Source organism: Pelobates fuscus, chromosome 6 (genome assembly GCF_036172605.1).
Source record: "Pelobates fuscus isolate aPelFus1 chromosome 6, aPelFus1.pri, whole genome shotgun sequence".
Lineage (NCBI taxonomy): Eukaryota > Metazoa > Chordata > Amphibia > Anura > Pelobatidae > Pelobates > Pelobates fuscus.
This window is the reverse complement of record NC_086322.1, coordinates 207,892,220-207,908,315: the sequence shown is the minus strand read 5'-3', so window position 1 is coordinate 207,908,315 and position 16,096 is coordinate 207,892,220. Positions and strand designations below refer to the sequence as shown.

Below are 16,096 nucleotides of genomic sequence, written 5' to 3'. Positions count from 1 at the left end.
TGAGCCACATCTCATCTTATCCTGCATGAGAAGCCGGTTGTCTCTATAGAATAGAGCAAACCAATGCAAAAATATATTCATTGACTGAGAGCACTAACCTGACATTCTCCGCTAATGAATCCGGGCCCTACATAGCCATGACTTGCTCTATTGGGATTCGACTGTGGGCACTGTGCACATATATAGATTGTGGTTCCTTCAGTGTCTTATTAAATCGACTCTGTCCCAAAACCGCCACTCTGCTTCTCAGTTTGTGTCAATTCTGGAAGCAGCATGTCACTGACACTCTGTGTTAACTCTTGCGTGATCGCAAGAATCATCATAGGTCCATTGGAGGCCTTGGGCATTTGCGTCATTTGACGCCTCTGCCCCAGGAAGGGCAAAATATGGACTTCCGAGCAGCTACCGCGCTCTTAGCATGGCCTTCGGCTGGTGCAGGTAGAGAAAACCCAGTGGGACCAGCAGAAGGTTGGAACAGGTAAGTTGCACCAGCCCGGAGCCTAGTTATGGGAAGGTCGGGGGGCAATATGCTGGATGGCTGGGAAAAAAATATTGACAGAGTTGCTTTAATCAAATGATTCATTAAATTAATATTACATATAAGGTAGGAATAGTGTGAAACCCACAGGAAAATTAAAATTATAACACAAATGTGATGGAAAAATTGGAGAATATTTCTAACTAGGGTGTTATGGCCCAACATTTTTAATTCACTTTTTTAGTCACCACAATCCCTGGTTTAATTCCTGGTACAAAGGCCTTCTAAAAAAGGTCTTCAGTGTTCATAACAGAAGCAGTTATTTCTCAAAAGTTAATATAATATATAGAGTGAGTCCAGCTAGGGAAGACAAAATTGATAGAACATAGTGCAACACTGTGGAACCCACTAGGTTAAATAGTATAGTGCCAATGGGTCACTCACACTTTATAATCAAATACTGAGCCTTCAGAAATCTTTAGATATGTATCTTCTTAATTCTTGTAGTTAGATGTTGTGGGTCCTGTGACGGCACTGGGAACTCCTGGCATCATAATCAACATGGTAAAAACTCGATGTCTTCACATCACACCTCCCTTTCTCGAAGAATTTTCACAATCCTAAAGGTGTTTTCCCTGCTGTTCCACAGAAATGAAACTTACAACCCATAAACATTTTAAGCAGAAAAAAAACTTACAACCCATAAACATTTTAAGCAGAAAAAAAAAACTTTCGCAAAAGTTAAAAGACTTCATTAAAAAAAATAAAACATTTACAAACAAAGGGTCTTTGCTAAATTAAGGTTTATCATTTGCATATAGTTTTTATCATTATATTCTATAAATAACATGTAGACTTAGGAAAGAGTTTTTCATTGGACGTGCAAAAATGCAATTTTTTTTTGTAAATATTTATGTACATCAATTATTTCTTATTGATGCGTTGCGCTTTTGTGTGCATGTTTTATTTCAATGGTTATAGGACCAATAACTTTCCATGATTTAGTTCTGTTGTAGAGAAATATAAAGCACTGATTGTTGGAAGTCTGGTTTAAGAAGCTTGTATTAGGTCATCCTATAAATCTCCTAGTTCCATGAACACAATTTTGTAATAAACCCGATGTAACTTTCTTCCAAAGTAACAATATCCAGTTGTCTATATATTAATAATGCTGGTAATTAGTGCTGCATGGTAAGCCTGTAATCAACTGGTCCTGATTATATTTGTTTGTATACGTTTTAGTTAAAGAATAAATTTATGAAAAAACTGCCCCGGGATGCAGAAGCCTCCAATGTGCTTGTTGGTGAGGTTGATTTCTTGGAAAACCCTTTTATTGCTTTTGTCCGGCTGAAGGAAGCAGTAATGTTTGGAGCATTGACAGAAGTACCTGTACCTACAAGGTAAGACTGCAGTGTGTTAATACATTTTGTTGTGACAACACCAGGTGAGTGAGGGCATTGTACGTTGTTCCCTAAAAAATAAGCTAGGAAGAACTACTATATAACCATTTTAAAGAAAATTTAATAACACCAAAAATGTTCTGTAGCTAAACAAGCCCGTTGTAGGATATTTAAGTGGTTGGAAAAATGTAACGTATTAAAACTTTAAAGGATCTCTCCATGCACCATAAACGAGTGCCCTGGCGCCATCCCAGTGTTATTTTTCAAACTGTTTTATAACAGTCTGGCAACTTTCCTAGGTCTTCTGGGCACCCACACTACATCTGGTCTTCTCCTACAGGGTCTGATGTCTGTGTTCAGCCTCAGAAGGGATGATGCATGACTGTGCGCAATGACTGACAGCACTTAGTTGATGCTCTCTGCTAATGACCCTAATGACCCTAAGGCCCAGCATGATTACCTACTTAGCTCAGTAAAGCCAACCAGATTCTCCTTCATGGAGAATCTTGAAGTAGTGGCTGGGACCCTTGGGTACCTGGAAATATCCAAATAAGTTGTCAAACCATTAGGAGGGTTATAACTGGTTTTGGTGCTTGGAGGGCTTTTAAAATCACATAATTGTCAGCGCATAAAGGTACAATATAAAATGTTAAATATATACTTGCTTCTCATACACATAAGCATTGAAAATACAAGGCACATGTGTGGCAATTGTTGAACTCTAGTGCTTCTCATAATACTTCTCACCAATCTAACGCTTCTAATAGTGAAGCATTGAATCTACTTCTCTATAAAAATCATTAGCCATGATCGGCGTCATCATGCTGTGCATATTGACACTGAGTGCAAAGACCTGATAAAATTGAAAGTCTTTAGTGAAAGGTGCCTCCAGTGGCTGTCTGTCCAATGGCAATGTTTTACAGACAGCACCAATGCACCAAAACCAGTGCTTTAAGATGTAATGATTTTTGTGCTTATATTGTCCTTTTGAATTTATCCTGAATTGTTGATCCATCTTTTTTTCAAGCAAGACATACTAAAACAATTGGGAGACAAATCATTAAATGATTGTAGTATATAAAGAAATTGCTTTATGAATATGTGCCAACTGAGACAGACAGGCAGACACACATGAACAAATTGTTTTCTTGGTACCTTGATATGTTTCTCCTCTGGATTTATTTTACTCTAAGCTGTGAAGTGCTTTTTGATAACTCAAGGGTTAACTTTAACAGAGATTTAAACATTGAAACCACAATAGCAAGGAGAAAAACTGTAAAAACTTTGCTGTTAACACTAATGGAAAACATAGCCTGGTGTTTTTGTTTGTGGGTGTATTTTATTTTATGAAATCCATTATCTGTTTGCTGTCTTTGCTACTAAGTTTTAGTTGTAATCTAACAATTCAATTAAATTTGCATTTGCGAGGAATGTGGGGCCATTTGCACTGCTTGATTCCGGCGAAAATCCGATATGTAAATCCCAGGAGGGCAGCGTATTTAGAGGAAAATCACAGCATTTTCTAAGCAGCCATTTGTATTAAATCAATCCAACTCTCATCTACTGTTACAAATACACCAGCTAAAATCCACGAAGCACACAATTAAAAAGCAGGTTTGATAAATAAAATCAATGGCACAGTTTGCAAAGGTTTATGACTCATTTTTAGAATTCTGTTTATTTAATCGAGCCCCTAGACATGACCTAACATAGTACCTGAAGTCCATGAGTACTAGCTATTACACCTCTTAACTAATCGCAGTCGCCCTCAAAGGCGGTACCTCCAGCACGACTTGTTTATAATACTGCAGGCACCCACCAAGCCATGTCTAGCTCACAGACACAACCCCAAAAAGAGCCCCTAAGACCAAGCATAATGCCCAACGGCGACTCCCCGGCCCACCACACACACATAGTCGGGACACAGACCACTAGGCCAGCAGACAGCTGACAGATGTAAGGCCCCTGAATAAATAAAGGAAGACCCACACTAGCAAAGCACCACATGGACAAGCTACCGCTGTTAGACAATGTAAATCGTTCGCACAAGCATCTCAACGACTGTGACCCAAAAGGTGAGCCACAAATAGACAAAGAATAGAGGGATAACGCCCCACCATAGACCACATGTACAGACAGACCAACATGACAGAGGTCACCAAGTTGAACCTACTTCTACACTGTATAATTCCGAGATATATAAATAATTTGTCCTAACCACGCAGGTAATGTTAACGTATTACAGTTGGACCACTGTTGGTACCACATATTACTCACCACAATATGATAAAGTTGTGTGTATCTATGTATGAAAATTCAATAAAATACAAATTGAAAAAAAAATAAAAAAATTCAAGCGCATAGTTCTAGACAGACCACTATGACTGCCTAGTCCACTACATAAAAGTGCAAACTTTCTATAAGCCATGTCTGCTTTGTGCCCAATTGATTACCTGCTTATGTGTTCTTATGTTGGCATTATGGATATGTTATGACTTAACATAATGCACTGAAAACAAAAATTAAAAATTAAAAAAATACAACAAACAGTAACCAAAACAATATAATATGCAGTGATAAAGCGAGTGAAAAAAAAAGAAAAGAGGCACGCTGGCTCGAGAGTTTTCAAGAGATTAATTACTATGGCTTTAAAACCAACATGAAATTTCTGGATGAACATGTCATCTAAGCAATCATGAACACCAGGATGCTAGTCTGACTTGTATTTCATCATGTTTAAACTTGAGCTTGCACTGCCCCAGTCCTCCTGATACAGTATGATGGAGCTGCTCTTTTGTGTGATCAGGAGGACTGTTTGCAAGTCGTGTGTAATAAAATAAAATTGGGTGACAAATCTGGCTGTATATTTAATCTCTGCAAACAATATTATTCATTTAATGTGTGCTGTACTGTACTTTCTTTGTTTCCAGATTCCTCTTCATCCTCTTGGGACCAAAAGGAAAAGCCAAATCATACCATGAAATAGGAAGAAGTATTGCCACTTTAATGTCTGACGAGGTACTGAACAGATTACCCTCCTCCGTACCCCCAACTTCCCACGACAATAGCTTTCATACTCTAGATAATCCTATGCCTGTTTCAGTAAATATATTCTGTATGTAGGAACAATAATGTACAGCCTGACTTTTCAGTAAACCCCTCTTCTGTTCAGGGAATTAAAGGGACACTATAGTCACCAGAACAACTACAACTTATTGAATTTGTTCTGGTGAGTAGAATCATTACCTTCAGGCCTTTTGCTGTAAACACTGTCTTTTCAGAGAAAATGCAGTGTTTACATTACAGCCTAGTGATAACTTCACTGGCCACTCCTCAGATTGCTGTTAGAGATCCTTCCTGGGTCATGGCTGCCTAAAATGCATCCAAACATTCAGTGTCTCCTCCCTCTGCATGCAGACACTGAACTTTCCTCATAGAGATTCATTGATTCAATTTATCTCTATGAGGAGATGCTGATTGGCCAGGGCTGTGTTTGAATCATGCTGGCTCTGCCCCTGATCTGCCTCTTTGTTAGTCTCAGCCAATCCTATGGAGAAGCACTGTGATTGGATCAGACTACCACTTCTGATGATGTCAGCAGACTGCTTGTTTTTCTGAGACAAACAGCATGCAGAGTTACAGCTTCAGGCTTGAATACAGTAAGATTTTGCTATATTTATGGAGGCATGGGGGGCTAGAATACATGTTTGTTTTCCTATAGTGATCATTTAAAGGTCCACTAAATTCATCCAGGCCACTTTATCTCAATGCTTTTTAGAAACTGCAATGCCACGAAAGCCCTCATAGGAAAGCATTTATTAGGTGCTTTCTAAGGGGATGTTTGGGGGCGAATGTGGCACTCACGTGCATGCCCATTAGGTTCCCAGTGCTCTTCTATGAGGACCTTTGGATTGGACCAATATGGAGGAGGCCATACCTTCCCAATGACTTCACAGTAGGACAAGAGTTATGCAGTGCAGAGGGAGCATTAGTGATGTAAAAAGATAAGTAGATAGGTAGTTTCAAAGATGTTTTAGTACTTCACTTTCCTTGATGTTTTGCCCTTCTAAGTATCTAAGTATCTAAGTGTCAAGGGAGTTGTGGTTCTACAACATATTTTGGGCACTCCTGCCTTAGACAGTGTCTCCTGTATCTCAACAACAGGACGTTGGGAAAAGAAAAAAAGCAAACAATTGAAAATTTGACAGTGAGTAAATGTGTTTTAGAATATATCATCCATGTGCACAGTTAAAGGGTTGTTATTTCTATTTCATCTCATTGAATTGATTATAATGATTTGAACCCCTTGGTGCTGTCAGCCATTCAGTATTAAAGGGAGGGCAATATTCTGCATTTTTAATATTGTGGACTGCATCTCCTATGATGCTTTGCCCGCATTATGGCCACAATATCTGGATTGCTAAAGGTTGCCTAGTGCTCTTCTGGATAATTGGTATGTTGATGCAATCTATTTTAGAAACCGTGATACATCAAACAGACCCATTAGAAAGAAAGTGCTGACATTTTATTGTTAGAGGTGAGAGTGCGGTTCTTTGCAGGCCATATAATCTTAGTAGCAGAGTCCAGGAAGGTGTTAGGTGATATCTGAGAAAATATCGTCTGACTTCTCCAGACACATGATCAGTAATGAAGAAAGGCCTTGAAATCGTATATGGTTCTAAATATAATCCCGTATGTGTGTAAGGAGAATGAGAGACAAACTGCTAAATTAGATTTTCTTTAAGTTCTGTTAATCGATAAATCATAACATAGGAAATCGATAGTTGGGGTTGTTATTTATTATAAGTGGCAACATTATATAAATAATAATAACAATAATAACAAAGTATTTAACCAGGAAAGGTACATTCAGATTACTCTGGTACGTCCTGGGGATGTTACCTTAGCCCAACATCCAGGGGTTGTTACTATCACCCAATTTAATGGTACCAATAAGAAGCTCCCCTTAGGTAAACACATACAGAAATGTAACAGAATTTCCAGCTAGTTATTGGGTATATGGTGAATTCAATTAGATGGGATTTACATATAAAGTATGTAAAAAAAATAATATACAGTTTCCATGGTGAATGTTCTACTTTTAGAACTTAGCTCCAGAATATGTATATATATTTTTTTTATGTAACCCAAAATGTATGGTCCAACTACAAATAATAATACCAATTATAATTCAACTTTAATCACATACCTTTCCCAGATAGCTTTTGTACAGTTTATTATCATTTGTTTTTCTATATTCGTTTTAAAGGATCATTATAGTGTCAGGAAAACAAACTTGTTTTCCTGACACTATACAACCCTTAGGTCCCCCCCACCCTCAGGGCCCCCCTCCCTTGGCGCTGAAGGGGTTAAAACCCCTTCAGACACTTACCTTTATCCAGCGCCGGGCTGGTGACCTCTCCTCTCACTCCGACGTCAGCTCCCGAGTGGAGCGGAATGCACATGCATGGCAAGAGCCGCGCGCACATTTAAACAGTCCATAGGAAAGCATTTCTCAATGCTTTCCCATGGATGTTCTGCACGCTGAATGTGATTTGAGGAAGACAGTCACTAGAGGCTGAATTAACCCTGCAATGTAAACATAGCAGTTTCTCTGAAACTGCTATGTGTTCATCTGAAGGGTTAAAACCTGGGGTACCTGGCACCCAGACCACTTCATTGAGCTGAAGTGGTCTGGGTGACTATAGTGTCCCTTTAAATGTGCTACAGTTAATTCATCCTTGTTTATCCTTCCTTAATTTGTCATAACAGTGATAAAGAAAAAAAATATATATATTTTATGGATTGAATATGGACATGTCTTGTGACATGTCTGATACATTGTTGATAGACCTGAAATCAGTGATTTATTGATGATTTATCTACTAACTAATTTGAATTTTTAATATCTAGGTTTTCCATGACATTGCTTATAAAGCAAAAGACAGACAGGACCTGATTGCTGGAATTGATGAATTTTTAGATGAGGTCATTGTGCTTCCACCAGGAGAGTGGGACCCTACCATCAGGATAGAACCGCCTAAAACCATTCCATCTTCTGATAAGAGGTATATTACTCAGATGTAGACTAAGGAAATGTTTGGCAGCTTTACTGCTGAGCTTCAGCCACTTCTATCTCTTATCCTTTGCCTGTTTTTCTTTCGGAGGTTTGGTTTGCAAAATTGATTTTTTTTTCGTGGTTATATTCTCTGTCTGTTACTCTCCCTTTGTAATTGCTATGAAATAAATTAACTCTAGCAATTGAATCACTAAACAAAAATTTGTGCTGTAACACAAATGTACACAGTGTAGCGCTATATTTATTGCAATAAAATGTAATATGGTGTCACTTTTAAAACAATTCTTCTCTTATACTTATAGAGATTACCTCAAAATTATTTGATGTGTGTACATTTAAAACAAAATAGATATATACAATACACTATATACACAAGGTACACACATCAAATTATTTGATGGGTTTTGGGGAATTGCACATTAAAGTGTGGCAGCTGTTTACTCTAAAGGGAAAATCTTTTGTATGTCTTTTTTAGATTTATTTATTTATTGACTTATGTAGTGCTTTTGCACTTTTTTTTTCTACAGATTTGTGCTGGTTTGTCTATAAAGTTGAAAAAGTTAGACTAGTGAAGCACAGTTTGAAAATATCTCTGATATCTCTGATTCAAGTTGAGATTTTTTTTTTCTCTTCTAATTTAGGCATTTTGGAAAAATTTCCATCTTGCCTTTTAGTGAATAAAGCTCAAATGCAGCCATTTTATCTCAATATCCATTTTTTCTTTTTAAGTATAACCGACAATTTATGATCTTTGTGTTTTTGTTTACTTATGATTACGTTACAAGGGCAGAGTACAGAATATTTGATAGAGTCCTAACCTCAACATCTGAGGAAAGGGATTAAGGGGTAATTATTTCAGATGACTTAAAGGTAGGCAGACAATGTAATAGAGCAGCAGGAAATGCTAGCAGAATGCTTGGTTGTATAGGGAGAGGTATTAGCAGTGGAAAGAGGGAAGTGCTCATGCCATTGTACAGAACACTGATGAGACCTCACTTGGAGTATTGTACGCAGTACTAGAGACCGTATCTTCAGAAGGATATTGATACCTTAGAGAGAGTTCTGAGAATGGCTACTAAACTGGTTCATGGATTGCAGGATAAAACTTACCAGGAAAGGTTAAAGGATCTTAACATGTATAGCTTGGAGGAAAGACGAGACCGGGGGATATGATAGAAACATTTAAATACATAAAGGGAATCAACACAGTAAAGGAGGAGACTATATTTAAAAGACTAAAATCAAACATAAAGATCTACAACAAGAGGATATAGTCTTAAATTAGAGGGGCAAACGTTTAAAAATAATATCAGGAAGTATTACTTTACTGAGACGGTAGTGGATGCATGAAATAGCCTTCCAGCTGAAGTGGTAGAGGTTAACACAGTAGAGGAGTTTAATCATGTGTGGGATAGGCATAAGGCTATCCTAGCTATAAGATAAGGTCAGGGACTAATGAAAGTATTTCGTAAATTGGGCAGACTAGATGGGCCGAATGGCTCTTATCTGCTGTCACATTCTATGTTTCTATGTTATGATTAAGTCACAAAGCCAATCTTTATGTTTGCTTTTATACAGGAAAAACCAATATGCCGGTGGGGAGAACATACAAATGAACGGAGAAGCTCCACATGATGCTGGCGATGGTGGAGGAGGACACGGAGATCTGCCAGAACTGCAAAGAACTGGACGGTTTGTAATATATTCCCTTCTTTACATTGTCTTTTAAATGGATCCTCCAGACCCTTTTTTAGAAATGTAATTTTACTTTAAGGGCAGATTTCAATAGAAATTGGCCCATTTAGAAATTAACCTTGCTTCACCCCTCTGGCTTTCATGCACACAGCTGGCCCTGTTACTTCCTGGTTTGGTTAGCTCAGTGAAGCTAAATTCAGGAGGCAGTGACTGCTCAGAGCACCTGCTTTACAAAAACTTGTAATTAAACTGCATTGGGAAGTCTGTGATTGGACAATGACAGAAAGTCTGGGATCTGCAGCTTTTTCAAGCTGGTTTTAGATATTCCCTGTTAAACAAAAATGCATAATTAAATGCATGCATGTTTTTATTGGGGGGTTATCTATTAAACAGTGATTTTATTTTTTACATTTTTATTTGGGGTAGTGAAGTATACCCAGACTAGGCACCCAGACTAATTCATCTTAATTAAGTGGTCTGTGTGCAGTGGTCCTTTAGTTTTAACCCTGTAATATAAAACATTGCTATTTAGTAGATAAGGCAAGATTTACATTGCAGGGTTAATCTGCCTCTAGTGGTTGTATTTCTGATGGCCGCACAATATGTTTATACTGTGAGAACCGTGTCAAACTCAGCTCTCACGGCTAACCTCCATTTTATTGGAGACTGCAGCGCTGGACATGAAAATGCACTTTTCATCCCCAATGCTTCTCCGTGAGGTAGATCAATCGGCTGCAGGGCCTCAATTTCTGGGCTGGGGAAAAAAGGTGAGTAAAACTTTTTTTTTTTTTTTTTAAATCTTTTCTTGTTTTCTGTGTTGAAAAGAAAATATTAAATAGCCACCCCAGAATTAGTTAAATGGTTTGCCATGTCCTGGATTAAGAATGTAAGGGATGCTAAGTGTTCACGATGGGTTTAAGAATGATAATCCCATTTATCATGTGACACAATGCACCAAACTCATAATGATACGATTTACACTTAAGGCAGAGAATTACTCAGAATCTATTGCTTTATTGGTTCTCAAAGAGCAGTCACGGATACATTCTGTGTGCTGACGAGACCTCATAAATGACACCTATGATCTGAAAAAGAAAATAAAAGAGAAACATGCAGTACCTATCCCATATGGTATGTGGGAATGCAGTGATGGTTATTTTTATGTCCGCAGGTTAGTGGCACTTTAACCCCTTAAGGACACATGACATGTGTGACATGTCAGGATTCCCTTTTATTCCAGAAGATTGGTCCTTAAGGGGTTAATGGAAAAAATGGACTATTTGATCTCAATAACTTTCAAAATCTGTTTTCAATTACTATTTTACAGACATGTGTTGTCAGTCTATAAACATGATAATTCTTTGAGGTTGAGAGATCCTAATAGAACATTATGTAATGGTATATGTGATGATATATTCTATTTTGACCATAGATTTTGCGGAGGATTAATTGAAGACATCAAGAGAAAGGCCCCTTTTTTTGCCAGTGACTTTTATGATGCGCTGAGCATCCAATCTCTTTCTGCCATGTTATTTATATACCTGGGTACAGTGACCAACGCCATTACTTTCGGAGGGCTTCTTGGAGATGCCACAGATAACATGCAGGTCAGTTCAGTCAAGGTCTGTAATGAGATATGACAAGCATTGAGTATCCAGCCTCAGAATCTTATCTCCATGTGTGTAGGAGACGAAGGAGGAATACGATGATCAGATAATAGTTACACATCATCCAAAAGGCTTCTACCCTCCACCACACATACACTCTCAGTGCTATGCAAAACCATGTGGATTTTGAAATCATTGCTATGTCATGGCTATTTCATTTAAGGACAACCGTCATCAAATGTTCACTTCTCGTTTTTTTGAAAGGTTATTACATTTAATGAAACGCAACATGTTTTTAATGATAAATATTGTTTTTTTTCAGAAACGTTATCGTTTTTTTAATCTTGCTGAGCAGCCAGCCTCTAATGTTGTCTGATCAGCTATTGCTCAACCTAACTTGCCTGCTGCTACGATTACTGTGTGTGAAACTGCAGCAGCAGACGAGTTAGGTTGAGCAGCAGTTGGCCAAATAACAGTGAGTGTAACCCAACACGACTGCTCAGCCTGGTACAAAAAGTTAAATGTTTGCAAAAAGAATCAATATACATCATCTAAAAAATAAATATATTTTCAATCACCAATTTTCTCACACTCACATTGGATTTCTGAGATCTTATTAAATAAAGAGCAGAGTGGCAACTTTAGTATGTGGAATTGTTTTACGGGAATTGTGTCAAAGTACTGTATGTAAGTCATTTAGCTGGAGACAGACGTAAATGAAGACATTCATTCATAATGGCTTTAATACTCTGTGTTTGTTGCCTAGCATTTTCCAGTGGGAATTAAATTGCAATGTAACCTATGATAATGGATGCTTAATCTCAAACCTGCTATTAGTTCAACCTATTTTAAGCGGGCATCAAGCCACTTGATCTTTCATAAGCAAGACATTTTCATAGAAAATTAGATTTTAAATAGTTTATATGTTATGTGATGTGTTTTATTTTTTTGTGATGACTACTGTGAATTAGATTAAACTGGTAATTTATGAATGTATTTTATATAGCTAGACTATTTTTACCATTAAGGCATTTGGCTATGTATTTTTAAGATTATATGATTTCTTCAGTACGGAAATACATAGGAGATTGTTTATGAAGTGCACTTCTAGGTCAGAGATGTAAACGTGGAGAAAACAGTAGGAATATTCCAATATTCCATTAGTTTCTACAGTAACTGCTTCACTTTTAGAACTCTCCCGAGCCCTTCTTGAGCTCTAAAATAAACCAAGACTGAGCAGTTGGCTTTTTAATTTCCAGATTTGGCTAAGAGTTCCCATGTTAGGATGAAAATCTTTGAATTATACACTTCGACCTTGATTTAACTCTATCGACAAAAAGCAGTTATCAACTAATTTTGGCCGATGTTTACATTTCGTCTGGATTTAATGCCAGCCAAAATTTAAGCAAATCTGATAAATGGGTCGACTGATTGAGAAAATATATCATCAGGAGCACTTTCATCAGCCTTTTTTAATGACTACTCCTCTTAGATGGTTTTATGACTTTTTAAAAGACCGATCACTTTGCATACAGTAGTGATACTTCAATTTATTTTGAATAGGCCTAGTGGTCCTATTTAACAGAATGGCCAAAAGCTGTCAATGAAAAGTCTTTGGATGACTACAGCATATACTGCAAAATGATGGGTTCTATAGTTGAAGACATCTGCCATTCAGATATCCATTCACTACATTTCAGAAATTAGCGTACAAACCCATCAATCTATTCTGCATGGTGTGATAGTTATGAAGATTATTTTCTTAACAGTTGTAATGCTGGGCAACTCACAATAAACAGTACTCGCAGGGAACAATCCTTTTAAGTCTCCAGAACAGTGCCATCCTCCCTTTACTGCCAGTACTTTGCAGTACCATGCATACACTATGTGTAATAGTATCTTGTAAATTCAGTGTTAACCCACATTTGTGTTCATGTTTACAGGGTGTACTTGAAAGCTTTCTGGGAACAGCAGTTTCTGGTGCTGTTTTCTGCCTTTTTGCGGGTCAGCCTCTTACTATTCTGAGCAGCACCGGTCCGGTCCTGGTTTTTGAGAGGCTGTTATTTAATTTTAGCAAGTAAGTTGATGGCTTATAATTAATTGGAAACATCAACTGCAGAAATGGTTAGATTCTGTAATCATATTAATGTTTGCTTGTTTTTTTCTCTTATCTTCCAGAGATAATGGATTTGATTACCTTGAGTTCCGTTTGTGGATTGGCTTGTGGTCTGCTTTCTTATGTCTTATTCTGGTTGCCACGGATGCAAGCTCCTTGGTCAAGTACTTCACTCGCTTTACTGAGGAAGGGTTTGCCTGTCTTATCAGTTTCATCTTTATCTATGACGCTTTCAAAACAATGATCAAGTTTGGTTATTACTACCCCATCAACACTAATTTCAAAGTGGGTGATGTCACTCTGTTCAGCTGCACTTGCCTTCCTCCAGACCCAGGTAATTATTTCAATTCTGCGGACTTGCAAACTTTCGTTTTGAAATGTTCCAGTGAATGTGACCTGCCATTTTTCCACGATACTTTCTATAACAATGAAATCTATACAATTGCGTTTACAACGCATGTCCATACCTTGCAATAGATCAGACAGGACAGTCCCAATTTAGGATCTTTGTTGCAAGCAAACACTAAAGATATTTTAAAACATTTTGCCATGTTTAAAAATTATTGCCAGATGTTTCTACCGTGTGAAAATACTTCAAAATGGTTTTCCACATGTGCAGGTCTGGTTGACTAGCTCGGAAGTTGATATCTGCACAGCACACTGCACATTGGACTGACACCCATCTTATTTGGTCATGTTAGCAGGGACTTAACTAGATCACTTATATTCCATTTTAGACTGTGTTCCCTCCTATCCCACTTTCATACCTACCTATGTTTGGAGGTAACTATTTTCTGAGTTTAAATAAAAGTTAAGGAAGTAATATATTAGAAACACCAGAGTAAGGAAAAAACTAAAATAAAAAGAAGGTATACACATCTAAAATAATAACGGATAGTCTGAGACATATAGATATGCCCATATACATGGCGAGATACGTCTAATTCTATAATAAAGGGTCTTACTTGAACTTTTGTTCCCCTAAATAAAGCACTAGGAAAGCCACATGTAATCTAACTGTGGATCCTGCTGACTTGAAGGTGAGGGTTCCTGATTATTTTGAGACATTTATCTTGTAAGGGACTACACTAAAGTCTGTTCAGGTTTTGGCATCTAGAACATCGATTTAACCTAAGAATATTTCTTTATTCATGCCAGCTTGCTCTCATTTCCACTTGACCAGTTTCATTGTCTCCTTTTAATTCTTCATACACAGTCTGCCAGTCCTTGTGACACTTATAACTTGTGATATTCTGCCCCAGCTTAAGGTTTTTGTTTCTCCCACTTTCTCTCTCTCACCATGTCTCTCCCCCTTACTACTCTTTCTCAACCTGTCTCTCTCACTCTTTCTCTCACATTCTGTCTCTCCAATACCACTCTCTCTCACAATGTCTCACTCTTTTTCTCTCACACTCTATCTTACTGTCTCACAATCTTTCTCTCATGTCTCTCTCACTTTATCCCTCTGGCTGTCTCTCTGCCCCTTTCCGTCTCTTTCAAATATGTGCTTATTATTCTCCAGGAAGTAAATGTTACCTAGAAAAATTCCACAGTGTAGACATTTTGTGGACAAATAATATTTGCTTTTACTGGGACTAATTAATTAAATATGTGATGTAGCAGTTGACATTTCCTTTAGCTTATTTAGCCTTTTGAACCAGGAAGATCAGTTAAATAGAATGTAAATATAATGCAGACCTTAAAATCCCAAAACCAAAACGTCTAAAAAAACATGTGCCAATAAGTCTGGGCTTTCAAATCCAACAGACAGAACAAAACTTGTTTTTAGATGTTTTTAGAAACAGGATTTATTTAATAGAAAATTGTATTTAAAAAAACAAACAAAAAAAATGGATTTATTAAAAACTACGCTGTAATCCATTTAATTTAATGAATTAACAGTGGCTTAGTAAAAGAAGAACAGTATTTCTCGATCACATGCACATGAAAAGGACACAAACCAGAAAGCAGCTCAACTTCAAATAGAAAGAAGACGTGCATTTTATAACACATGTAGTCAATCACTATATAGAGATAATAATGTCAGAATATTAATATGTGTATGTGCACAAATCAAATCCTTAATCCATCTCCCCTGCATATATTGACCCACACATGCAAACCAAACAGTCCTGCAGTTACTTTTTCTGCGTTTTCTGCCCCCCCATACAAACACATTACTCCACAGATACACACACTGTCCCCATAAAACACACATACACACGCACACTGCCCCCATACACACACATTACCCCCACATACACACACACACGGCCCCAATCTGCACATAAACTGCCCCCCCATGCACGCATATTACCCCCATACACACAGATTACCCCCCATACACACATTACCCCCATACACACACACTGCCTCTGCATACACAAAAAACTGTGCCCCTCACACACACTGTACCCCTCACACATACTGCACCCCCACCCACACTGTACCCCGCACACACATTGTACCCCTCATACAACCCTCCCACGCACTCCCCCCACACAATCACTGTACCCTTCACACACGAATTGACCCACATACAAGCACACTGCACTCCTCACACACATGCTACATTCTTCACACACATGCCACATCTTTCACACACACGCTACATCCTTCACACACACAATTCACTCCCGTACACTCACTGCACCCCTCACACACACACGCACACTGCGCCCCTCACATATACATCACTCACACACACACATATTGCACCCC

The 16,096-nt window shown here is 37.9% G+C and overlaps 1 protein-coding gene across 3 annotated transcripts in view; it reads left to right on the top strand.

The window, feature by feature from the left end:
* SLC4A4 (solute carrier family 4 member 4) overlaps positions 1-16,096 on the top strand; it is a 237,617-nt gene that overhangs the window by 179,559 nt on the left and 41,962 nt on the right. For all 3 annotated transcript variants that reach the window (XM_063458670.1, XM_063458672.1, XM_063458671.1), the window contains exons 8-14: positions 1,721-1,878; positions 4,809-4,896; positions 7,792-7,946; positions 9,536-9,649; positions 11,085-11,259; positions 13,203-13,336; positions 13,438-13,709. In XM_063458670.1, coding sequence (XP_063314740.1) covers positions 1,721-1,878; positions 4,809-4,896; positions 7,792-7,946; positions 9,536-9,649; positions 11,085-11,259; positions 13,203-13,336; positions 13,438-13,709 — 1,096 coding nt within the window. The remainder of the gene's footprint in view (positions 1-1,720; positions 1,879-4,808; positions 4,897-7,791; positions 7,947-9,535; positions 9,650-11,084; positions 11,260-13,202; positions 13,337-13,437; positions 13,710-16,096) is intronic.